The 25,878-nt window shown below is 42.2% G+C and overlaps 1 protein-coding gene across 3 annotated transcripts in view; it reads left to right on the top strand.

Annotated features, from left to right (window-relative positions):
* LOC121863291 (G-protein coupled receptor moody-like) overlaps positions 1-25,878 on the top strand; it is a 66,999-nt gene that overhangs the window by 15,331 nt on the left and 25,790 nt on the right. For all 3 annotated transcript variants that reach the window (XM_042361880.1, XM_042361878.1, XM_042361877.1), the window contains exon 2: positions 21,529-21,913. In XM_042361880.1, the coding sequence (XP_042217814.1) occupies positions 21,562-21,913 (352 nt within the window). In that variant the 5' untranslated portion in view covers positions 21,529-21,561. The remainder of the gene's footprint in view (positions 1-21,528; positions 21,914-25,878) is intronic.

Genomic DNA, 25,878 nt, shown 5'->3' with positions numbered 1-25,878 from the left:
CAAGGCTTACCTTGTTTATCGGTATTTATTATTATTATTATTATTATTATTATTATTATTATTATTAACATTATTTTCAGTAGTATTATCAATATTTTAGTCTTCTTCATTAAAATCATTATCATCATCATCATTCTCCTTTCCCCTTCAAATCTGTGGTCGTTACATTTCCTCATTTATCACCTCCCTCTTGTCCCCCCCCTATTTATCACCTTTCTCCCCACTCCCGTAAGTTTATCACCGTCCTCCCTACTCACCCTGTTTATCACTTCCCTCCCTGTCCCAATTGTGTTATTATCTTCCTCTCTATTCCCTTGAGATTATTACCTTTTTTCTTACACTTAGCTTTATCACTTCCTCTCTATCTATACCTCTGTTACTCTCTCTTATCTTCTTCCTTACGCGCAGTTTTATCACAGTTGTCCCTATCTACGCTTTTGTTGTTATTCTCGGCAACTGGGTATCGTATGCCTCCCGTTAGTCGTCGTACAATGAGCGGGAGTTGACGTGCAGGAAATGTGTGTGTGTGTGTGTGTGTGTGTGTGTGTGTGTGTGTGTGTGTGTGTGTGTGTCTCTATATAAAGAGATTGGACATAGGCAGGCAGACAGACAGTGACAAATAGCCTAGTGTGCCGATAGTACTTGGATTAAACATGGCACTGTCTTTAGTAATTACCAATAACACAATTTCCAGAGCGGGGTGGGTGAGGAAGGTGCCATTGTTAATTACCGCCAGCCACACCTCGCCCCCCCCCCCCTATTGTGTAGTTATGGCACCATTCTCGGTATAGTCCATGGTAGTATTATTGGGAATATTTCTAATTGCATGGCACCATTCCTTATATTACCCATGGCAGTATTCCCAGTATGATCCATGGTAATGTGCCCAGCAGAATGTGGCACCGGACTTAATATAATTTGTTATTAGTATTTGTTAGTGGCACTGTTCCTGATATGGCACTGTTCCTGATATAACTGGTGGTAGTATTCTCGTGAATATTCCCAACAAAGCGTGGCACGATTCCTGGGTGCTGTCATAACGGTGGTGACGAGTGTACTGGGCTGACGGCTGGCTGACAGTGCCATGCTGACGGGTGGAGAGAGGTATGTTGATAGTAGTTCTAAAAGGGTAGTAATAGTAGTTAGTTCATGCCCATGATGATAGTATAATAGTAGTGTAATAATACTATTTAATAAGCTGTCGTAAGGAGAATAATTGTAGAGAGGAATTGTTTGTGTGCGAGTATTGTGCGTGGATTGTGTTGTTTATATCACACCACCATCATTACCACCACCACCACCACCACCATTACCACTATCACCATCACGTCCACCATTACCACTGTCACCACCACCATTACTATCACCACCACCACTACCACTGTCACCACCACCACTATCACCACCACGTCCACCATTCACCGTCACCAACCACCACCACTAATCAACCACCACCATCACCACCATCACCAACCACCACACCATCACCAATCAACCATCACCACCATCACCAACCAACTATCAACCACCATCCACCACCATCACCACCATCAACAACCACCACCACCATCACCACCACCATCACCACCATCACCACCACCACCACCACTCACACCACCATTACCACCATCACCACCACCATTGTTCACTATCACCACCACCATTACCACTATCACCACCACCACTATCACCACCACCATTACCACTATCACCACCACCACTTCCCAGAAACATTGGCTGGTCACTCAGTTCACCCGGGAACCAACCTAAACTATTTACATCAGTTGCTCGTGTAAACTGTCCTCACTACTTTTAATAATATACTGATATAACTAAATTAATTTTCATCATAATCACCCACATAACGCGCGTGTTCCTAGAAATGCAATTTTGTACTGGTAGTAGCTAGTGGTTGGGAATAGTTCAGTATTCGTTGAAAATTCGCCCGCTTCCTGCCTGGTGTTTTGGTTCAGCTGGTTGCCGCCAGGACCCCGCCGTGCCGCCCACCTCAAGTCAAACGGGGTGAGGGGTAATTCATTGGTTTTTTATCGATGTTGTTCAAACCTGATCTCCCTCTAATGCAGGGTACGTGTGTGTGTCCCTCCCCCAGTCTCTCACAACCACCATTGTTCCTCGTCTCGTCTTTCGTTCCTGTCAACACACCCTAATGTTTGGTCGGTTCCTTACCCAGTTTTCAGTTTATATATTTATTTTACTGACTTTATGTCTATATATGATGTCTTTAGTAATAGTATACATAAAAACAAACCATTACTGAACACACACACACACACACACACACACACACACACATTTTTGCAGTTTTACTAAATATAGTTGTGGGTTGTCGAGCAGCACACAACGTATCATTATCGTCATTGTGGCCACAGGAGGTAGTGAGTGTCGTTTGTGGGAAGCTTCACCCCTGAGGTAGTGGCGCCCTCACTCACCTCCACAAGTCTACGCCTCTAACTCGTCCTTAATGGCCTCATTGTTCCGGCTGGCTCCTTTATCCCTCTCGCGCCACACTTACCAGACATTTTTATCTTGAGTCTATGCAGAGCGGAACCGTTTCTTTTCTGTTTTTATCGGGTGGGGTGGGGGAGGGAGGAGGTGTTCGTTGGGTTGTCCTTCGCGCCTTTAAAATATCCCCGCGTCAGTCTTTCCTACAAGCCATCCCCGTCTCTCTATCTGGTCACCCGATGGAGTAATTGTCACCACCTCAGCCCTTTGTTCCTCTGATGCCATTTTCGTACAGAGAATTCTCGTCTTGGGGTGTTACTAGGAACTGAAATTAACTTTTCTTCAATGGCTTTGTCTTTTACTTTTGAAGGGGTTACGCTCCTCGAACTTCCCTCCCCGTCATCTGCTCTCAACCTTCTGGCTCCTTTCATCGGTACAAGACTGATAAAACGCTGTCATCAGGATTATCAGGGGATTGTGTTTTATTTGAAAGCTGTTTTTGAATCGACGTAAACTTTTCCTACAATTATTAAGGATTATGTTATGACGATTTTTTTTTTTAATATTCAGCTTAATTTTGGGGGTCGTTTTTGTACCATTTTTGGCGGGAACACGATGGACCTCTCTCTCTCTCTCTCTCTCTCTCTCTCTAATGATTGATTTGGTGTTGAGTGTGTGTGTCTGTGTGTGTGTGTGTGTTTTGACTTCTCCATTCCTTCTCTTCCTGTTTCAACGTCAAACTTCACCCCTTCTTCCTCCTCCACCACCCTTACCCCCTCCTTCCGTACCGTTCCTCCTCCTCCTCCTCCTACACCCACTCCCCCTGCCGCCAGTTCATCAGGGCCGCCAATATTGGAAGTCATACGGTCGTCACCTGGTCACAACCGTCTGTAATTTGCCCCATGTTTAGCACCCTGTTACCCTAACCTAACCTAATTTAACCTAACCCAATCCTTACCCTACCCTACCTAACCCAATCCTTACCCTGCCCTACCTAACCCAATCCTTACCCTGCCCTACCTAACCCAATCCTTACCCTGCCCTACCTAACCCTCACCCTACCCTATCTGACCCTACCTTCTCCTACCCTATCCCTGGTCAGCTAGAGGAAGGGGAAAGGCCATGTGTCCATTCATACCTACCTGTGTTTTATTTAGATACGTAACCAAAGGACACATGCCACCAGAGCAAGGACACGTACCACCAGAGCAAGGACACGTACCACCAGAACAATGACACGTGCCACCAGAACAATGACACGTGCCACCAGAACAATGACACGTGCCACTAGAACAAGGACACGTACCATTAGAACAAGGACACGTACCATTAGAACAAGGACACGTACCATTAGAACAAGGTCACGTACCATTAGAACAAGGACACGTACCACCAGAACAAAGACACTGTATTGCGGGTGGTTATCACTGGTGGTCGTTATCACTGGTGGTCGTCATCACTGGTGGTCGTTATCACTGGTGGTCGTTATCACTGGTGGTCGTTATCACTGGTGGTCGTTATCACTGGCGGCCGTTATCATTGGTGGTCGTTATCACTGGCGGTCGTTATCACTGGTGGTCGTTATCACTGGCGGTCGTTATCATTGGTGGTCGTTATCACTGGCGGTCGTTATCATTGGTGGTCATTATCACTGGTGGTCGTTATCACTGGTGGTCGTTATCACTGGTGTATTCTAAATCAATCTTGATAAATTTCAGTTTTGAAATATTAATATAATGTATTTAATGTTTTTGCCAGTCATTTATATTTGCTATTTTTTTATTATTATTCGCGGTAACAAATTATTTAGTTTAATATTTGATGTTTTTTGTTGTTTATTTTTTATATATAAACGTGAATGAATGGCGCCCCCCTCCCACCATCCCTGACTACTCCCCACCCTCCAAATTCTCTCTATCTATCTATCTATATCTATCTATCTATCTATATCTATCTATCTATCTATCTATCTATCTATCAAGCACACCGCCAGGACCAACACCAAACTTACACAATTTACATAACAAAAGACAACCGTTGAAGTCCTTCCTCGCCAGCAGAAATATTTCAAACTTATTAATTCAGTATTTGTTTTCTTTCTTTTAAACTTGTAACATTTCTTATTCGTTGTGGGGACAGTACCAGCCAGCCGTGTGTCAGGGGGGGATTGAGTTGTTTCCTGTAATATAATAATCGTAGGGAATTCTGTTTTCCCCTTCAGATGACAATCAGTAGGAATTATTTTCCCACCAAAATTACAGTCGGACGATTAATTTATCCCGTTAAATTATGATCATTAGGATTTGTTTTGTCGACATTAATTTTGATTTTGTTTTTCTCGCTAAATCAGTTTCTTGAGCTAGTGACCATAAGCTATATTACGCTTCTGTTAGACGTTTGGAGATGTCTTGACCAGCTGTTAATGTTTAAGTGTTTGGAGCACGTGTTACCCCCTCAACGCCTAATAGTGATGATCATCGCTACTGTGTGTGTGGCGTTCCTCCGCCTCTCGTGTTGGAAAATGATCAAGTTTTCCTCCGTCGTCTAATCTATTCAGGTCGTATGAGAGACTTTGGTAAAACTGATTAGCGCGGGACGTCCTCCAGGGTGGTGGAAGGGGGGCGACGCTCTTATTGGTCAATGGAGGGCGTGCAACTCTCTTATTGGTTGATTGCTGTCGGGCGATGCTTTTATTGGTTATTGGAAGGTGGTCGACGTTGTCATTGGTTGATCACTTCTGTATTGGAAACTTTCCAGTAACACTCATACACTACTTCTTGGCCAGCCAGTGTTTACCTATTTTTTTTGTCATAAGTCTGTCAATTTATCCTGTTTTGATAATTTGGAGTACCTTAGTTTATTGACTTTTATTTAACCCTGACTTCCATATATACACTTGGATCGTATCGCCCCTCACTCTACGTCTCCCAAGAGATTGTATCTTAATTTTTTTTTTCATTTTAGCTCAATATAGAACATGTCTAATTCCCGGGATTAATTAAAGTCTCTTAATAATCAACACTTGTAAATATTTGCTCTCTTATATTCACATTTCTCGAGTGTAGGAAGAAACCTTGAACAAACCCCCTTAACTTAACTTCCTAACCTAACCCAAGGGCGTTTTGTCTTGAGGGGGTTTTGTCCTGACCCTTAACTTCCTAACCTAACCCAAGGGCGTTTTGTCTTGACCCCACATTGACGTGACTGAGGTGAGAGCAAACTATTCTCTCTTCCCATTCTTACATCATTATATCATTGTGTTTTATCCACGTCTCTGGGACTAACTGACTCATTATGTAGCCTTGTTATTGTGTTCTTAAATTGTACGACCATTTTTTTTATTAATTTTTATTTATTTATTTTATTGATTTTAGTTATTATTATTATTTTTTTTAGACCACCTAAACTGACCAGACCTGACCCAAAGGTAATTATGTTTGGGCTTAGTTTGATTACTTTCTCCTCCCCCTCTTCCCTCTCTTCCTCCTCCTCTTCTTTCCTCCCTCACTTCCCCTTCTTCCTCCTCCTTCTTCCTCCTTCTCTAAAAGCCTGCCGTGGTGATGGTATAAATCTTCCATGTTCTTCACACTTCTTGCTGTGGAAATGTGTGTGTGTGTGTGTGTGTGTATATATATATGTGTGTGCGTGCGTGTGTTACTAGGAATAACATGGCACTGGTATGGGGGACACACACACACACACATACACACACACACACACACACACACACACACACAGGAGTAACGCTGATAGCAAACACAGGCAGAGTTCCCTTAAAACACACCCTCCAGGCCTCCGTAAAGCCACAAACACATTGTTACGGTGCGCGGGAGTAACTTAGGACTACCTTAACTAGATACATGTTACAGTGAGTCTCTACCTTAACTAGATACATGTTACAGTGAGTCTCTACCTTAACTAGATACATGTTACAGTGAGTCTCTACCTTAACTAGATACATGTTACAGTGAGTCTCTACCTTAACTAGATACATGTTACAGTGAGTCTCTACCTTAACTATATACATGTTACAGTGAGTCTCTACCTTAACTAGATACATGTTACAGTGAGTCTCTACCTTAACTAGATACATGTTACAGAGTCTCTACCTTAATTCAGATATGCTACAGTGAGCTCCCTACTCAACTAGATACATGTTACAGTGAGTCTCTACCTTAACTAGATACATAATGTTACAGTGAGTCTCTACCTTAACTAGATACATAATGTTACAGTGAGTCTCTACCTGAACTAGATACATGTTACAGTGAGTCTCTACCTTAACTAGATACATAATGTTACAGTGAGTCTCTACCTTAACTAGATATATAATGTTACAGTGAGTCTCTACCTTAACTAGATATATAATGTTACAGTGAGTCTCTACCTTAACTAGATATATAATGTTACAGTGAGTCTCTACCTTAACTAGATACATAATGTTACAGTGAGTCTCTACCTTAACTAGATACATAATGTTACAGTGAGTCTCTACCTGAACTAGATACATGTTACAGTGAGTCTCTACCTGAACTAGATACATGTTACAGTGAGTCTACCTTAACTAGATACATGTTACAGTGAGTCTCTACCTTAACTGGAGAGTACATGTTACAGTGAGTCTCTACCTTAACTAGATACATAATGTTACAGTGAGTCTCTACCTTAACTAGATACATAATGTTACAGTGAGTCTCTACCTTAACTAGATACATAATGTTACAGTAGTCTCTACCTTAACTAGATACATAATGTTACAGTGAGTCTCTACCTTAACTGAATACATAATGTTGTTACAGTGAGTCTCTGCAACTAGATACATGTTACAGTAGTCTACCTTAACTAGATACATGTTACAGTGAGTCTCTACCTTAACTAGATACATGTTACAGTGAGTCTCTGTAACTAGATACATGTTACAGTAGGTCTGGTCTCTACCTTAACTAGATACATAATGTTTACAGTGAGTCTCTGCAACTAGATACATGTTACAGTGAGTCTCTACCTTAACTGAATGCATGTTACAGTGAGTCTCTACCTTAACTAGATACATAATGTTACAGTGAGTCTCTACATAACTAGATACATAATGTTACAGTAGTCTCTACCTTAACTAGATACATAATGTTACAGTGAGTCTCTGTAACTAGATACATAATGTTACAGTGAGTCTCTACCTTAACTAGATACATAATGTTACAGTGAGTCTCTACCGCCGCTAGATACATAATGTTACAGTAGTCTCTACCTTAACTAGATACATGTTACAGTAGTCTCTACCTTAACTAGATACATAATGTTACAGTGAGGTCTCTACCTTAACTAGATACATGTTACAGTGAGTCTCTACCTTAACTAGATACATAATGTTACAGTGAGTCTCTACCTTAACTAGATACATAATGTTACAGTGAGTCTCTACCTTAACTAGATACATAATGTTACAGTGAGTCTCTACCTTAGCCTAGATACATAATGTTACAGTGAGTCTCTACCTTAACTAGATACATAATGTTAGTGAGTCTCTACCTTAACTAGATACATAATGTTACAGTGGTCTCTACATAACTAGATACATGTTGCAGTGAGTCTCATTGTAACTAGATACATGTTACAGTGAGTCTACCTTAACTGACCATGTTACAGTGAGTCTCTACCTTAACTAGATACATGTTACAGTGAGTCTCTCCACACGCCCAACTAGATACATGTTACAGTCTCTACCTTAACTAGATACATGTTACAGTGAGTCTCTACCTTAACTAGATACATGTTACAGTGAGTCTCTACCTTAACTAGATACATGTTACAGTGAGTCTCTACCTTAACTAGATACATGTTACAGTGAGTCTCTACCTTAACTAGATACATGTTACAGTGAGTCTCTACCTTAACTAGATACATGTTACAGTGAGTCTCTACCTTAACTATATACATGTTACAGTGAGTCTCTACCTTAACTAGATACATGTTACAGTGAGTCTCTACCTTAACTAGATACATGTTACAGTGAGTCTCTTAACTAGATACAGTGATAATGTTACAGTGAGTCTCTACCTTAACTAGATACATAATGTTACAGTGAGTCTCTACCTTAACTAGATATATAATGTTACAGTGAGTCTCTACCTTAACTAGATATATAATGTTACAGTGAGTCTCTACCTTAACTAGATATATAATGTTACAGTGAGTCTCTACCTTAACTAGATACATAATGTTACAGTGAGTCTCTACCTTAACTAGATACATAATGTTACAGTGAGTCTCTACCTTAACTAGATACATAATGTTACAGTGAGTCTCAACCTTAACTAGATACATAATGTTACAGTGAGTCTCTACCTTAACTAGATATATAATGTTACAGTGAGTCTCAACCTTAACTAGATACATAATGTTACAGTGAGTCTCTACCTTAACTAGATATATAATGTTACAGTGAGTCTCTACCTTAACTAGATACATAATGTTACAGTGAGTCTCTACCTTAACTAGATATATAATGTTACAGTGAGTCTCTACCTTAACTAGATACATAATGTTACAGTGAGTCTCTACCTTAACTAGATACATAATGTTACAGTGAGTCTCTACCTTAACTAGATACATAATGTTACAGTGAGTCTCTACCTTAACTAGATACATGTTACAGTGAGTCTCTACCTTAACTAGATACATAATGTTACAGTGAGTCTCTACCTTAACTAGATATATAATGTTACAGTGAGTCTCTACCTTAACTAGATACATAATGTTACAGTGAGTCTCTACCTTAACTAGATACATAATGTTACAGTCTCTACCTTAACTGATGTTACAGTGAGTCTCAACCTTAACTAGATACATAATGTTACAGTGAGTCTCTACCTTAACTAGATATATAATGTTACAGTGAGTCTCTACCTTAACTAGATACATAATGTTACAGTGAGTCTCTACCTTAACTAGATACATAATGTTACAGTGAGTCTCTTCCTTAACTAGATACATTATGTTACAGTGAGTCTCTACCTTAACTAGATACATAATGTTACAGTGAGTCTCTACCTTAACTAGATATATAATGTTACAGTGAGTCTCTACCTTAACTAGATACATAATGTTACAGTGAGTCTCTACCTTAACTAGATACATGTTACAGTGAGTCTCTACCTTAACTAGATACATAATGTTACAGTGAGTCTCTACCTTAACTATATACATAATGTTACAGTGAGTCTCTACCTTAACTAGATACATAATGTTACAGTGAGAGATAATGTTACAGTGAGTCTCTTCCTAACTAGATACATAATGTTACAGTGAGTCTCTACCTTAACTAGATACATGTTACAGTGAGTTACAGTGAGTCTCTACCTTAACTAGATACATAATGTTACAGTGAGTCTCTACCTTAACTAGATATATAATGTTACAGTGAGTCTCTACCTTAACTAGATACATAATGTTACAGTGAGTCTCTACCTTAACTAGATACATAATGTTACAGTGAGTCTCTACCTTAACTAGATACATGTTACAGTGAGTCTCTACCTTAACTAGATACATAATGTTACAGTGAGTCTCTACCTTAACTAGATACATAATGTTACAGTGAGTCTCTACCTTAACTAGATACATAATGTTACAGTGAGTCTCTACCTTAACTAGAAGTTGCTAGATACATTCACTGAACAACTTTTACGAGAGGTTCTTTATATTCGTTTAAACTATTAAATAAACGTATCTATTTGTTTCTAATTTTCCTGTAGTAATATTTAAATTATTTTATGATTTTTTTTAATTATTCGCCAAGTTCAAGTTAATCCGTTAGTTGCATATAAATTTTCACTTACCAGGGATAGACTTCGTACATCTAGCCCCTGCCGTCGCATAGAAGCTAATACTAAACTTGTCATAATTCTTCCCCTAGACTTTAGTATCCATTAATTCCACCACCACCACGACGCTATAGTCACAAATAACATAAATATATTGTAATTCTTCCGTTCACTTTCTTTGTATAATGTCTGTAAGTCCTAGAATTACTGCGAGGGAAGTGAACGTATATCGGTGACATACGTAAAATATTTGTCTATGTCTTTCCTTCTTCACTATGGATCTGGTCTTTCCGAGTTTGGGGTTTAGTAATTATTTGGAGCTTGACTGTTGCTAGTTTGGCGGACAATTTCGGTCTCATTTTGCTCAATAGTTGATTCTTAATGCAATGGAGATCGTGCGGGTTGAGAGAAACATCAACACGGAGCAATATATTTTGTCTAGGTGACACTAACTACACTACTGCTGTCTCTGGTCCTCCATGATGACGAGCAGCCAACACATAAACAGAGCAACTCGTTAGCACTTTTCTGCTTAGCCTTCTTCACCGCCTTTGGAAAACAATTAAAACACACTTGGGGCTGTTTTTATACGATGTTTTGCGTTATTGTGTGGTCATCTTAGTGTTATACCCAACCCAGCTGCTGCAGGGACAGTATATCGTATGGCTAACAGTGCGTGGTAATGGAATGAGTAGTTACACCCAGCCAACACCCTGCTCCGCCTCCACATATCTTACCACTAACCCACACACGCTCATGTACACAACTCTCACAGGTCATTTTTTTTTTTTTAAACATCAGCTACCTCGTATAACATCCCCAACAACTACAGCAAATTAAGATAACCTTTTAGGCGGGCATGTTGGTTGTGGTAGTTAGCGAGCATCATCATCATCAAGGGCGCCACAGTATTTACCGCCAAAAACGGTTTCGTGGGGTAAATATTTTCAAGGACTAAAAACGGTAAAACTCAAGGTATAACTTCACCACTGGAGGAATAGAAGAAAAACATGAAAAAGACGAAATGGAAAGGAAAAGGGGATTACTTCTTGCGGAACATATATGGTTGTGTGCGGGAATAATTTAGAGTTCAAGACAGATATTTACTGGAGTGTATCAGGAAGTGTAAACCTTGGCTGAGTGACTTTTAACTCCAACACATATTTTTTTCTATTTATTTTTCCAGTCTTTCTTTTTCGTTAGCGTAATGGAATTTAAACTAACAGACGGATATTTTAATTTACAGTATGTGGTAATATTACTTTGACTTATTTAAAATCCTTAAGATAAATGTGTCTCATTTATATTTGACTCCGAGATAAAGGCGTGTTTTATTGCCAATGCAGAACACTAGTTTGACTTAGTTACATATTAGCGGAATATTGTGGTAGTGGTGTTATCCTGTCACCTGTCTGTCTGTCTGTCACGATCTTTATATTACTGAATACCGCCCGTTATAACCTGTACTGTAAAACCAATGATGTGTGTGTGTGTGTGTTACTAATGATGTTATCCTCAGCTGGTAAACACAGTATCTGAGGCCCTAACGCCTGTTGTTTGTGTTACACTCATTCACCTGACCTACATTGCGACGTCATCTGTGTATATTTTATGACGTTATGTGTGTATACATTGTGACAGTCATCAATACACATGCATGTGTTTGTGGTGGAAATTACACACACACACACACAAACACACACACACACACACAAACACACACACACACACACACACACTGGCGTATTTTTTTTAACATTCCCACCACTGGCTGACGTATTCCAGGAACATTCCCACCACTGGCTGACGTATTCCAGGAACATTCCCACCACTTGCTGACGTATTCAGGAACATTCTGGCTGACGGAACATTCCCACCACTGGCTGACGTATTCCAGGAACATTCCCACCACTGGCTGACGTATTCCAGGAACATTCCCACCACTGGTTGACGTATTCCAGGAACATTCCCACCACTGGTTGACGTATTCCAGGAACATTCCCACCACTGGCTGACGTATTCCAAGAACATTCCCACCACTGGTTGACGTATTCCAGGAACATTCCCACCACTGGTTGACGTATTCCAGGAACATTCCCACCACTGGCTGACGTATTCCAGGAACATTCCCACCACTGGCTGACGTATTCCAGGAACATTCCCACCACTGGCTGACGTATTCCAGGAACATTCCCACCACTGAACATTCCACTGTTGACGTATTCAGGAACATTCCCACCACTGGTTGACGTATTCCGGAACATTCCCACCACTTGTTGACGTATTCCGACAATATTGCCTGGCTGACGTGTTCAGGAACATTCCCACCACTGGCTGACGTATTCCAGGAACATTCCCACCACTGGCTGACGTATTCCTGGAACATTCCCACCACTGGCTGACGTGTTCCTGGAATATTCCCACCACTGGCTGACGTATTCCAGGAACATTCCCACCACTGGCTGACGTATTCCTGGAACATTCCCACCACTGGCTGACGTATTCCTGGAACATTCCCACCACTGGCTGACGTATTCCAGGAACATTCCCACCACTGGCTGACGTATTCCAGGAACATTCCCACCACTGGCTGACGTATTCCAGGAACATTCCCACCACTGGCTGACGTATTCCAGGAACATTCCCACCACTGGTTGACGTATTCCAGGAACATTCCCACCACTGGTTGACGTATTCCAGGAACATTCCCACCACTGGCTGACGTATTCCAAGAACATTCCCACCACTGGTTGACGTATTCCAGGAACATTCCCACCACTGGTTGACGTATTCCAGGAACATTCCCACCACTATGGCTGACATTCCTGGAACATTCCACCACTGGCTGACGTATTCCAGGAACATTTCCACCATTGGCTGACATTCCAGGAACATTCCCACCACTGGCTGACGTTTCCAGGAACATTCCAAACCACTGGCTGACGTATTCCAGGAACATTCACCACTGGCTGACGTATTCAGGAACATTCCCACCACTTGCTGACGTATTCCGGAACATTCCCACCACTGGTTGACGTATTCCAGGAACATTCCACCACTGGTTGACGTATTCCGGAACATTCCACCACTTGTTGACGTATTCCAGGAACATTGTACCACTGGCTGACGTATTCCAGGAACATTCCCACCACTGGCTGACGTATTCAGGAACATTCCACCACTGGCTGACGTATTCCAGGAACATTCCCACCACTGCCTGACGTATTCCAGGAACATTCCTACCACTGGCTGACGTACTCCGGAACATTCCCACCACTGGCTGACGTATTCCGGAACAGTTTCCACACTGACTGACGTATTCAGGAACATTCCCACCACTGGCTGACGTATTCCTGGAACATTCCCACCACTGGCTGACGTATTCCAGGAACCTTCCCACCACTGGCTGACGTATTCAGGAACATTCCCACCACTGGCTGACGTATTCCATGTTCCACCACTGGCTGACGTTCCAGGAACATTCCCAACTGGTTGACGTATTCCAGGAACATTCCACCCCCTGGTTGACGTATTCAGGAATATTCCCACCCTGGTTGACGTATTCCAGGAACATTCCCACCACTGGCTGACGTATTCCAGGAACATTCCCAACTGGTTGACGTATTCCGGAACATTCCCACCACTGGTTGACGTATTCAAGAATTCTTACCACTGGTTGACGTATTCAGGAACATTGTACCACTGGCTGACGTATTCCAGGAACATTCCCCACTGGCTGACGTATTCAGAACATTCCCACCACTGGCTGACGTATTCCTGGAACATTCCCACCACTGGCTGACGTATTCCGGAACATTCCACCATTGGCTGACGTATTCCGGAACATTCCCACCACTGGCTGACGTTTTCCAGGAACATTCCGACCACTGGCTGACGTATTCCAGGAGGAACATTAGAACATAAGAACATAAGAAAGTGGATGACACGCAGGAGGCCGACTGGCCCATACAGGCAGATCCCTTTCACACCCATCCCAGCACTTCCATGTGCCTATCCAACTTCGTCTTGAAGCTCCCCTAGCGTCCCTGATCCTACTATAAGTAAGTAGCACTCGGTAGCCTATTCCACATATCCACAACCTATTACCAAACCAGTGCTTGCTTCATATCCTTTCTGAATCGGAATTTTACTAATTTAAAGCATTGTCTTAGTTATTGCTATTACTGAGCTCAGAACATCTTCCAATTTACCCCTTGTTAACCCACTTACCCAATTTGTACACCTCATCATATCTCCCCTAACCCTTACGCTCTCTCTCTAATGAATGTAAACCCAAGTTTTTCAGTCTTTTCTTCCATGGAAGGTTTCTAATATTATGGATCATTTTTGTCATTCTTCTTGTACTCTCTCCAAAGAATCTGTCCATCTCTATACGGTATGACACCAGAACCGAACCGCATAATCCATGTGTGGCCTCACTAATGCTAGGTAAAGTTTCAAGATAACGTCACAGTTCAGCATTGGCTAGACCAGATATGAACCCAAGAATCCTGTTTGCCTTGTTGCGAACGCTAATACATTGTTTTCTAGGTTTCCAAGTCGCTAACAAATACACCTTAGATCTTTTCACAAACTGAGTTTTCTATTTCCGTGTTACCTAGTTTATGTAATTAACGTTTATTCGCCTCTCATCTGTAGTACCTTATTTATCAGTATTAAAATTCATTTGCCAGTCTACTGACCACTCATGTAAGGTATCTAGATCACTTTTTGAAGGTGTTCAAAGTCACTGTCTGCTGAATTTATCACTCTCCCGCATTTTGGTATCATCGCAAATATACTAATCCTACTAGTTATGCTTTCCAAATCAAGACTTCATTAATGAATATAACAAACAGCAGAGGGCCTGACAGATCCCTGGGAACTCCGCTAATCGCCAACTCCCCAGTCTGGACTTCTTAATCCATTGAGGCGACTCTTGTTTCCTACCGTTAACCATGACCCAATCCATTTTTAATACTCGGATCCAATTCACCCATGTGCTTCTACCTTCCTTATCAATTCATGGAGGGACCTTTTAATGCTTTACTGAAATTCCAAATAAATTATATCATATATTCTATCACATTCACCGCTTCATATACTTCTGGAGAAAAAGCGAAGCAAATTTAGAGACAAGAACGTTCTGGTGAACCCGCAAGGAGAAGAAGGAATTGTTGAATAAGTTTCAAGGTGGCTTGATTTTTGTAGCAATAATTGACTCTAGCAACTTGCCTATGATTGACGTGAGACTAATGGGACGGTACTTATGCTATTGATTTATCAATTTTTGAAAATCGGAACTACATTTGCAAGTTTCAAGCTTTCTATACCAAAGGCCCGATTCTAATTAAGATTGTTAAACAAAACTGCTAATGGATACTTCAACTCATCTTCACATTCTTTAATATTCTCAGCATATAATGCCTGGACCAGGCGACGCAGGAGGCTTCAGCTTTTGTTAATTACTTCTTGCTAATATCGTTGCTAGTAATATTGATATTCATCAACATATTTTCTATACTGTCGTTATATACCTTATGAACTTCTGGAAACTGTGCTTGGTTTTCATTTGTGAATAATGAGCTTGTTTCATCTATTTAACGCATCACACATTTCTAACTCATCATCAAATATTTCTCCTGTCGGTTTTTATGACCTTATTGCACTTAACCTTGATTTATACAGCGATAAAAAGCTTTGGGGGTTATTTTTCGATTCGCTTGCTACCTTGATTTCACATAATTTTCTTGCTTTCCTAATTTCTGTTTTTACCTGTCTTGTTAGGTTCTGGATAGTAAACCAAGTAAGTGATTTTCGCCTTTCTTAACTTTTCTATATAATTCTTTTCCCCAGAAGATCTAAGAGTCTATTATTCATCCATTTTGGTTGGTTCCAGACGATCTGAATTTTCTTTTAGGATGTATTTATTTTTGGGCATTATTGATTGTCGCAATAAATTGCTCATAAGTAGCTGCCAAATTCAAATTGCTATCCTGGGCCCTGGGCTGACAGCTCGAGGTGTGGGGATTAATTTTGACATAGGGTCATCCCTAGGTCTCCTGCTAACAATTAGATACCTTCCCAAATCCGGATCAAGGGCTTCTAATTTTCCTTCTTCCTGCCATCCCATATTATGTTAAAATATATGGCTTTATGATCACTGCTTCCTAGTTCGTCTCAATCCCAACATCTTTATTAGATTTTCATTATTACTGAGAACTAAATCGAGGATATTATTTCCTAGTGGGCGAGCGCTTAGAATTGATATAAAAACTATCTTTGTACTACTTCTAGAAAATCTTCAGATTCATTATTGCTAAGTTGGATTTTTCCAATCTATGCCTGGAAAAGCTGAAATCGCCCAGAATACACATACATTGCTTCATCAGATGCCTTTCTTTATTTCTCCCATAGCAATTTACCATCGTCTCCTACTCAAATTAGGTGGTCTATATATAACAATCAATGACTACGATTCACTGCCCTCACCAATCTTCACCAAATACTTTCATTGTCGCTATTTGCTTTAATGTTTGATTTATTGCAGCTTTTACGACACCTGATATACACTGCTACAATCACCACCTCTCCTTCCTACTCTGTCAAATTTAAATAGGTTATATCCTGGAAAATGAACAAATTTGCTAAAAATGCTTGCTGTTTGGAATTTATCCATGTTTCCGTTGGCTGCACTATATCTATGTTTCTCTTTACTAACAATGGCCCTGAGCTGGTCCATTTTGTTATTACTGAGGTTTTACCATTAGTATAATAAACACTCAATATATTTCTTCATTTCTATTCGTTTTACATTTATTACTTTGATGTTTGTTATTATGACCAACTATATTTTTCAGCATTATCTACTTCGTTTCACTACTTCCCAGACCTGCTTGTTTTTTTGACTCCCATTTTTCCCCGACCCTCTCTACTGGCGAAATTCCTTCGGAGGACAATTTCATGCTCCAGGAGCGCAGACAAACGTCTTTACCCCCTCACGAGACAAGTGTACCTGTCGCGACAGTACAGATAGTCGTTGCCATAAAATCGTTGCTAGCTCATCAATGAATGCCCAACCATTGTTTGCACACGTTTCCAGTCGGCACTAATAGCAATTGCCCTGGACAGCCATTCACGACCAACCTCTTCTAGGCAAGACACCACATCGGGATCCCTCCCTATCTCTAATCTTCCCAGCGCTCCCCATACCTCTTGAAAAGTTCCTCACCCTAACCTTACCTATGTCGTTTTCCTCCCCACACTAAGACACACCACTGGTACCCTCCCCTGACATAACTCTGTCTAACCTCTCGGCTACATGCCCTATCCCAGCCCCAGGAAAACATACCCTAGTCCCATTGCTTCCATCTCGCACAAAAAGCCCCATCCATAAACCTCACCTGGCTGTCACCAACTACCACGACTTACCTGTGGGCAGGGTTTGCATTAACTGCCCTTCCTCCTTTTTGATCCATACCTCGTCCTGCCTCTCTTCCTCTCCAGCTTCCTGCAGCACCTGGTAAGGGTTACTGCATCACACCCTGGTCAGCTCTAAGCCTGACCCTAGTCCCCTTGGAGACCAACCACTCTCCACGCCTGCCCTCCTGCAGGTGTCCTGCCAGGACACCCACCTGAAGGAGTCTCTGTCCTGAGGGCTTCATTTTCCCTTTAGAGTGTCAACCTCACTTCAACTGCCCCAGTTGCCTTAACAGTGCGGCAAGGAGGTCGTCCTTTCCCCACACTCCTCTTCCCCACGGCACAACGATCCAAAGGCCATTTTCCTTGGTCTTCTATGGGAGTACTTGACGACACGACCTTCACATTCCCACCACTGGCTGACGTATTCCAGAACATTCCCACCACTGGCTGACGTATTCCTGGAACATTCCCACCACTGGCTGACGTGTTCCTGGAATATTCCCCACTGGCTGACGTATCCGGAACATTCCCACCACTGGCTGACGTATTCCTGAACATTCCCACCACTGGCTGACGTATCCTGGAACATTCCCACCACTGGCTGACGTATTCCAGGAACATTCCCACCACTGGCTGACGTATTCCAGGAACATTCCGACCACTGGCTGACGTATTCCTGGAACATTCCCACCACTGGCTGACGTATTCCTGGAACATTCCCACCACTGGCTGACGTATTCCTGGAACATTCCCACCACTGGCTGACGCATTCCTGGAACATTCCCACTCTGTACTGGATGAAGGATTCGAGAGTCCAATTCTCGTCCGGGAATATTGGATTTCTCAGGTGTGAATTTTTTTTAGGAATTTCGGGAATGGGAACGAAGACGGTACAAGAATAACTCGTGATTCCAGTTAGTGTGTTTGTGTACAGATAAACACAGTATTTCATAACACCAACAACACGAGCTGGAATTTAGATGTAGGTCCGGGTTGCGTTTCAATGACTGACCCGGACTTAAACTCGGGTCTCGGTATAGTTCTGACGCCATTTTGGATGTTTTTATTCTTCCATCTCCAGTCAAACAAGTACAGTGTTAACATCTGTGGTAACTATGAATCCATCAATGCTAATTTATTATTCCAGATGTTACATTTATTTTAAGAGTATTGGGATTGACTTTGTTAAAATCCATCACAAAATAATGTGTTTTAGGTGAATTAATTCATTTTACCATTATTTTCTATTGATGTTACTAGTAAAAAAAACTTATAAATGCGGATTTTTGTTTATTATTATTTTTTTACGGGAATTAGCCCACCCGGGCACAGGTCGAACGACACACAACGGGGCCTGGGGGCGAGAAAATAAGAACAGAAAGAAATTAAAAATAGAGCAGAAAAAGGTTATACTGTGTTAATCTACACCACGAAGATGCCGGAAAACCAGCCTCTTACAGTGAGACATTGTGTGAGTATGGGAACACAGAAGGCAGATCATTCCACAGTTTGGCTGTGTGAGGAAAGAAGGATGTACTATAACGGGTTATTCTAGTGTGACCGACAGCCTCAGAGAAACGGTGGGCACCGCGGGCAAGACGAGTGTTACGAGCCCACGGCCTTGCCGGCGGTACACAGGATGCCTAATATAGATAGCAGCGACATAATTGTATTGTTTCTGAAAGGAAAATAAATAATGAGAAGAAGGGTTGGATAAAATATAGTAGTAATTGTAAGTTTGGAAGTAATAATAAAAATAAAATTCCTGTGACATCATAAAGATTATGTTAACTCCGTGTTTACGGGCTGGTGGAGACGTGACGTCACGACCCATCTTTTTGGCGCCTGCAAAAAATAAAAAATATACAAATACAAAATACTGTACACGGGACTAGATAAAGTTTATGAATATATATATATCTTTTTTTAAACTTTTAAGACTTCCTGATTCTTGGAATATGTTGGCTGGTGTTGGAGAAATATAGTGTTTTACCGTCACTGAACATTTATTATTCATCGAGGTTTTTTACGTGTTTATTTTAATGTTTATATGATTTTGGGAAGTATTTTAGCCCATGAATAATTTGGAATGTGATGCCTCTCTCTCTCTCTCTCTCTCTCTCTCTCTCTCTCTCTCTCTCTCTCTTTCTCTCTCTCTCTCTCTCTCTCTCTCTCTCTCTCTCATTAAACTTGAGATGGTAGAGGACTCGTAAAAGCTGTCAAGTTACCCCAGAAACATTCTCAGGTTGGCCAATGCAGAAGTTTGTCATCTCAAGTGGTAATTACTTTAGAGTTAAGCGGGAGTGTGTATGTTGTACCTATAAGTCTTTTCTTAGAACTCATTAAATGTTTCTTGCGATTTTAAGCTGAAACTTAAGAGTGTAAAAAAAAAATAGTTCGTTGGGATAGGTTTAACTTTTATTGTTAATACATTATTATTATTTTTATTATTATTAGTTCATAGAATTTTTGAAGCAGATGAAGAAAATTTGTGCATTAGGATGTTGAATATTGTTAGTTTGGTGATGTATAAATTCCTGAAAACTTGTCGAATCAATGTTTGGTTTGGTTAGGCTTATGTAAAATGAAGATCAACAGGAGGCAGGGGCTAAGGCGATCCTGTTGTGTTTTCTTACTGGAGGGAAAATACAAATAAATGAATTCACTCTCAGGTTGGAATGACGATGGTGGGCGAGTGGGCGTTCAGCATAATGGAATCTCGTGTTAACATTCACTCCAATTCTCAGTACGAAGAGTTTAGTGTTCATAAAATATTTAATTGTCTTTGCTCTATATATAGTATAGTATATATAGAAGTAGGATTACCCAGACTAGCCTTATATACGGGGAAATGTAATAAAGGATTACAGTATGGTAATTTTAGCTTCTTGAGAATTACACCATTGCGTCTTATTGGGACAAGATTGGATAAATTATTATTATTCTTTAGTTTTCATTTGAAGATTATATTTCCCATAAGTGTGTAAGTTATTTAATATTTGTGGGTATAGTTACTAATTTTCCATTTATGTGGTAAGGCGGGGAATTACCTACCAGAAATAATTATTTTTTTTATTTTATTTTTTATTTTTTTTTTATTTTTTTTCTTTTAGGGGGGGGAGCGATTTGCGCGTCATTATTAGACTATGCTGGAAATTCGAGCTTGTCATAATTGTTTAATGTATCGAGTAACACAATCTCTGCTGTTAATTGTATTATCATATTACATTTAAATTTCGTAGTTACCTTTAACCAAATGAATGTATAAAGTTTTCGATTAGTCTATTAGGTGTAATTAAAATGTAATACCCTTCTCATTAGAAAAAAAATGTGTCGTTTGGGAATACTTAAAGACATTAACCAATTGCTCTCTTTATCCAATTAAATTCTCGTTGTTTTGTTGCTCCTCTCTCTCTCTCTCTCTCTCTCTCTCTCAGACGAACAGAAATATTCACTCAATATTCCTTTCTATACCTAACTGATCTTCGACAGAATTTCGCCATAATATGACGTGCACCATGATGACGTGTGTTGTGACGTGCACCATGATGACGTGTGTTGTGACGTGCACCATGATGACGTGTGTTGTGACGTGCACTATGATGACGTGTGTTGTGACGTGCACTATGATGACGTGTGTTGTGACGTGCACCATGATGACGTGTGTTGTGACGTGCACCATGATGACGTGTGTTGTGACGTGCACCATGATGACGTGTGTTGTGACGTGCACCATGATGACGTGTGTTGTGACGTGCACCATGATGACGTGTGGGGAAGTGATGGTACATGATACTAAACTTTTGGGTCATGTTTACAGAGTGTGGAGGCTGGCGGCAGGTTGGACTTCACCATGGCGGGGTTTCAGACTGACGACTACTCCTCCGTCTCCATGACCTATGAGCCTGAGTCTTTCACCACTTACACTGCCTCTGATCTTAGTGCAGCCTTAGAGGGGACGGTGGCCTCCAAGTTTCGTGGGAACTTAACCAACGACCTCCTGGCTAACGTCACTACTGTCCTCGGCACCCTGACCTCCTTGTTCTCCACGTTATCACCCATGGATGCCACCACAGATGAGGCCACTGCTGATGTGGAGGTTAAGAGCCAAGATGTAGAGCCTCTAGTGCACGCTGAGTACCCTTACTATGTGCTGGGTTTCACTGCTGCCAGCGCGTTCATCATCGCCATCCTGGGTTCTTTTGGTGAGTGTTTGGTGTCACTAACCCTTGGAGGACGACTGTTGTAGGTCCCTAAATATGATATTGTTAGACGAAAAACATATGATGCTGCCTGGAGAATTTAATCAGTTTGTTGTATTCTTGCATCTTTAGTTATGAGGAATAGTCATCAAACGAACTACAGTACTTTGCTATCACTCGGAATCGAGTATGACGATCCTCCAGCTATGATACAGTGATATGAGTTATTAGGGATGTCACCTTCATTGGTGAGTTCTGGGGTGACTAAAGAGGCCGATACGGGACCAGCAGAGTCGTCCACAGATGTCGCACATGTGGAGGGCTACATCGAGGGTGGGAGGGGCGGCGGCAGTGTCTTTCCGGCGTTGGCGCTTGTCTGCCTCGGCTTGCAGTCAGGCTAACTTGAAAGTATTGACAACTTCTTGTGTGGTGCTCCTCCAAGCGTTACGATATGGAGTAATCGTCTCCCAGGTGAGGGGGTCGATTTGGCACTTTCTCAGGTTTGTCTTAAGACTATCCTTATACAGTACCTTTTCAGTTTCCTGCCGGCGTTACATTTACTATTCGTTAGGTGATTACGGTACTGTTGTCCATACGGGTAACATGGCCAGTCCAGAGTAGTTGTTCATAGATAATGGTAGCCTCAATGCTCCTACAGTTGGTGTCAGCAAGAATACTGGCATTTGTTATCTTGTCTTCCCACCGAACTCGGAAGATGGAACGTAGACTACGTAGGTGAAAGTTTTCAAGTGCCTTGAGGTGCCTCCTGTATGTGACCCATGTCTCACTGCCATATAGCAGGGTGGGGAGGATCACTGCTCGATATACGTGTAACTTTGTAGATAATTTCAGCTCCCTACAGCTGAAGACACGGTTTTGAAGTCTGCCAAAGGCTTGAGATGCACATCTGATCCGATGCTGAATCTCTTCATCGATGTCTGCGCTGGTGGGCAGGTGAGAGCCGAGATACCGAAAGTGGTCAACATTAGAGAGTGCAGTACCATTAAGCTGGATGAATGGTGGAGGTGTGGCTGAACCAGGGGCAGGTACTTTCACCTCAAGGCCGAAGTGTGCATACGCATCTGTGTAGGTGTTCAAGATCTCCTGTAGGTCGAGTTCAGTGTGAACAACAAGGGTGAGGTGGTCTGCATACTGACGTTCAGTAATGGAAGCTGCCGACTCCTTTGTTCTTGCCTGGAGTCGTCTTATGTTGAAAAGACCCTTCATCCGGTACTCTTTGTCCACCCCGCCGGTAAATTGGCGCTGGTACAAGTTAGGAAAGCAGCCAAGAAAATGGAAAAGAGAGTTGGTGCCAGTACACACCCTTGTTTAACCCCCGTTTGGATTAGGAAGAACTCAGACTGGGTGCCATTGTGCAGGACACTGTTGTTCATGCTATCGTAGAGTTGCCTCACAATGACAGTAAATTTTGGTGGGCAGCCAAAATGGCTGAGGGTCCACCAGAGGGCTTCCCTGTTGACAGAGTCGAAGGCCTTGGTTAGGTCGATGAAAGCCATGTACAGGTCACGATGCTGTTCTTTGCACTTTTCCTGTATCTGGCGGGCAGCAAAGATCATGCCAGTGGTGCCATGTGATGGTCTAAAGCCACACTGAGAATCTGGGAGGAAGTTTTCCGCCTCAGGAGGAAGTCTGTTTAGGAGGACTCGGGCGATAATCTTGTCAACTATGGACAGCAGCAAGATCCCACGGTACAGGGTATTTGCCACATTCTGACCGGTCTCCCTTGACCTTATAAATGATGACGATAGAGGCATCTTTAAGAGCTTGGGGGATTTCCTCCTTTTCCCATATATTCTCCAGGGGAGAGTGGAGACAGCTGGTAAACAGAGGTCCTCCTGCTTTATACACCTTGGCTGGGATTCCATCAGGCCCTGAGGCTTTGTTATTTTTCATCTGTTTGATCGCAGTAGCTACCTCATCAAGGGATGGAGGATAGCTGAGGTGGGTCAGCTCTGGGTGTTGAGGGACCTGCTGGGTAGTCAGGACTTCCACATAAATTTTTCGGTTGAGCAGTGAATGGTAGTGCTCTTTCCAACGCTGAAGGAGGCTTTCATCGTATTGAATTATGGAGTTCCCGTCGGATGAGCGGAGGGGGGCTGCGCCACAAGTGATTGTCCCATAAAATGTTGTGGAGGAATTGAAAAATTCGCTCATCTTGTGCTGATCTGCAAATTTTTGTGTTTCCCATGCTTTATTTTTAAACCAGTCGTTCTTTAGATTGCGAAGTTCCCACTGGGCCGCAGCTATCTTTTTGCAGAAGGTATCAGCTTTGGTCCGAGACTGAGGGTTTTTCTGACAGTTATTTAAAGCAGCACATTCATCATTGACGAGTACATTGATTGCTGGGTCATTTTCATCAAACCAGTCCTGGTGTATTCTTTCGATCTGGCCGAGGGTCTCTGCAGATTTCTGCCATGACAGTGTTGAGAATATCCATTCGGCACGGGGAGTTGAGTTGTTCATTGTTGGGTTGTTTATCAGCCCACGTTCGAGCTGCTCCCTGAAAGCGTGTGTTACTGCTGGATCCCCCAGACGCTTAGTGTTAAAACCTCTTCTAGAGGCTTGCTGCCTTTGCTGTTTTGGGGCAACGTGAAGTGATAGCTTGGCTCTGACGAGCCGATGATCAGTGTCGCAGTGGTCTGAGCCATGCATGGCACAGGTGATGAGGACATCTTGGTGATCTCTTTCTCTGACAATGATGTAGTCCATGATATGCCAGTGTTTGGATCATGGGTGTTGCCACAAACCCTTGAACTTGTCTGCCCGCCTAAACAAGGTATTGGTGATAGTGTGGTTGTGTGCAGCACACTTGCTGAGGAGGAGTAGGCCGTTTGGATTACACTTGCCTAGTCCATTTCTCCCTATGATTCCCTGTCAAATGTCAGCATCTCTGCCATCTCTGGCATTGAAGTCAACAAGGAGCACAACCTTGTTTTCTCCGGGGATAGAGGTTAGCATTCTGTCGAGGTCGGCATAAAAGGTCTCTTTGATGTCATCCTCTGCATCCAGTGTTGGGGCGTATGCACTGATGAAAAAGGCATGGCGTCATGAGGTGCTCATAATCCCAATAGGCATTTCAGTTAGCCTATGTAGGATGCATTGGCGGATGGCAAAGCCAACTCCATAACTGCTGTTTCTCTCCACAGCAGGCTTACTCTTTCAGAAGAAGGTATAGCCAGAACCCCTTTCTGTGAGTTGACTCTCTTCTGGGTGCCGGGACTCACTATGTTGATGTTATGCCTAGCCTGCTCTTTTGCCACAAGGGCATTTCTTCTTTCAGGACGCTCATTTGTGCCAGTAGCCAGAAGGGTCCTGACATTCCATGCAGCGACCATAAGAGGTTGTATAATTTATTTTTGTTTGGATCTGTGATTTTGATTGTGTTTTCGACCGCCTTAGGATGACTTTACTGGGTATGGTTGCCCAGCCAGGTTGATTTTTAGGCAGGCTATTTTTAGAGCATCTTTTCCAGCCCCCTCCCCATGTGGGGTGAACGGAGTGGCTCCTCGAAAGGGCTGCTTAGTCACACAGACAGGACCGGATTACACTGCTGCCTAGATCCCGGTGCATAAACGACCATCTTATCTGTGCCGCCCATGTGCAGAGTTGTGACTAGAGACTCCCGGCAGTCATCTCTGCCTGTACCCGTCGCCATAGGATTTTTGGGGGCATAGGGGTTTTGATGATGATGAGAGGTATGATGAACTGGATGATGGCTGCGCGTGAGTTGATTTATGTGGTGAGGCAGGAGCACAGGCTGTAACTACACATCTTGACTCTCCCTTTTCCTGATCCAGTTGTGCAAGTGTTGCAACGACTGGGGAGAGTTACAATGGACTGCTGATAGCCCAGTGTATTGGGTTTGGTGAAGAGGCTGTGTACTGGCAGGGAAAGACTTATGCAGGTAGATTCTCTGTTTGCCACGAGGGCTAGCCAGCAGCGGTAGC

Source organism: Homarus americanus, unplaced genomic scaffold (assembly GCF_018991925.1).
Source record: "Homarus americanus isolate GMGI-L3 unplaced genomic scaffold, GMGI_Hamer_2.0 scaffold46197, whole genome shotgun sequence".
Classification (NCBI taxonomy): domain Eukaryota; kingdom Metazoa; phylum Arthropoda; class Malacostraca; order Decapoda; family Nephropidae; genus Homarus; species Homarus americanus.
Note: the sequence above shows the minus strand (reverse complement) of the source record. Positions and strands in the feature narration are given on the sequence as shown.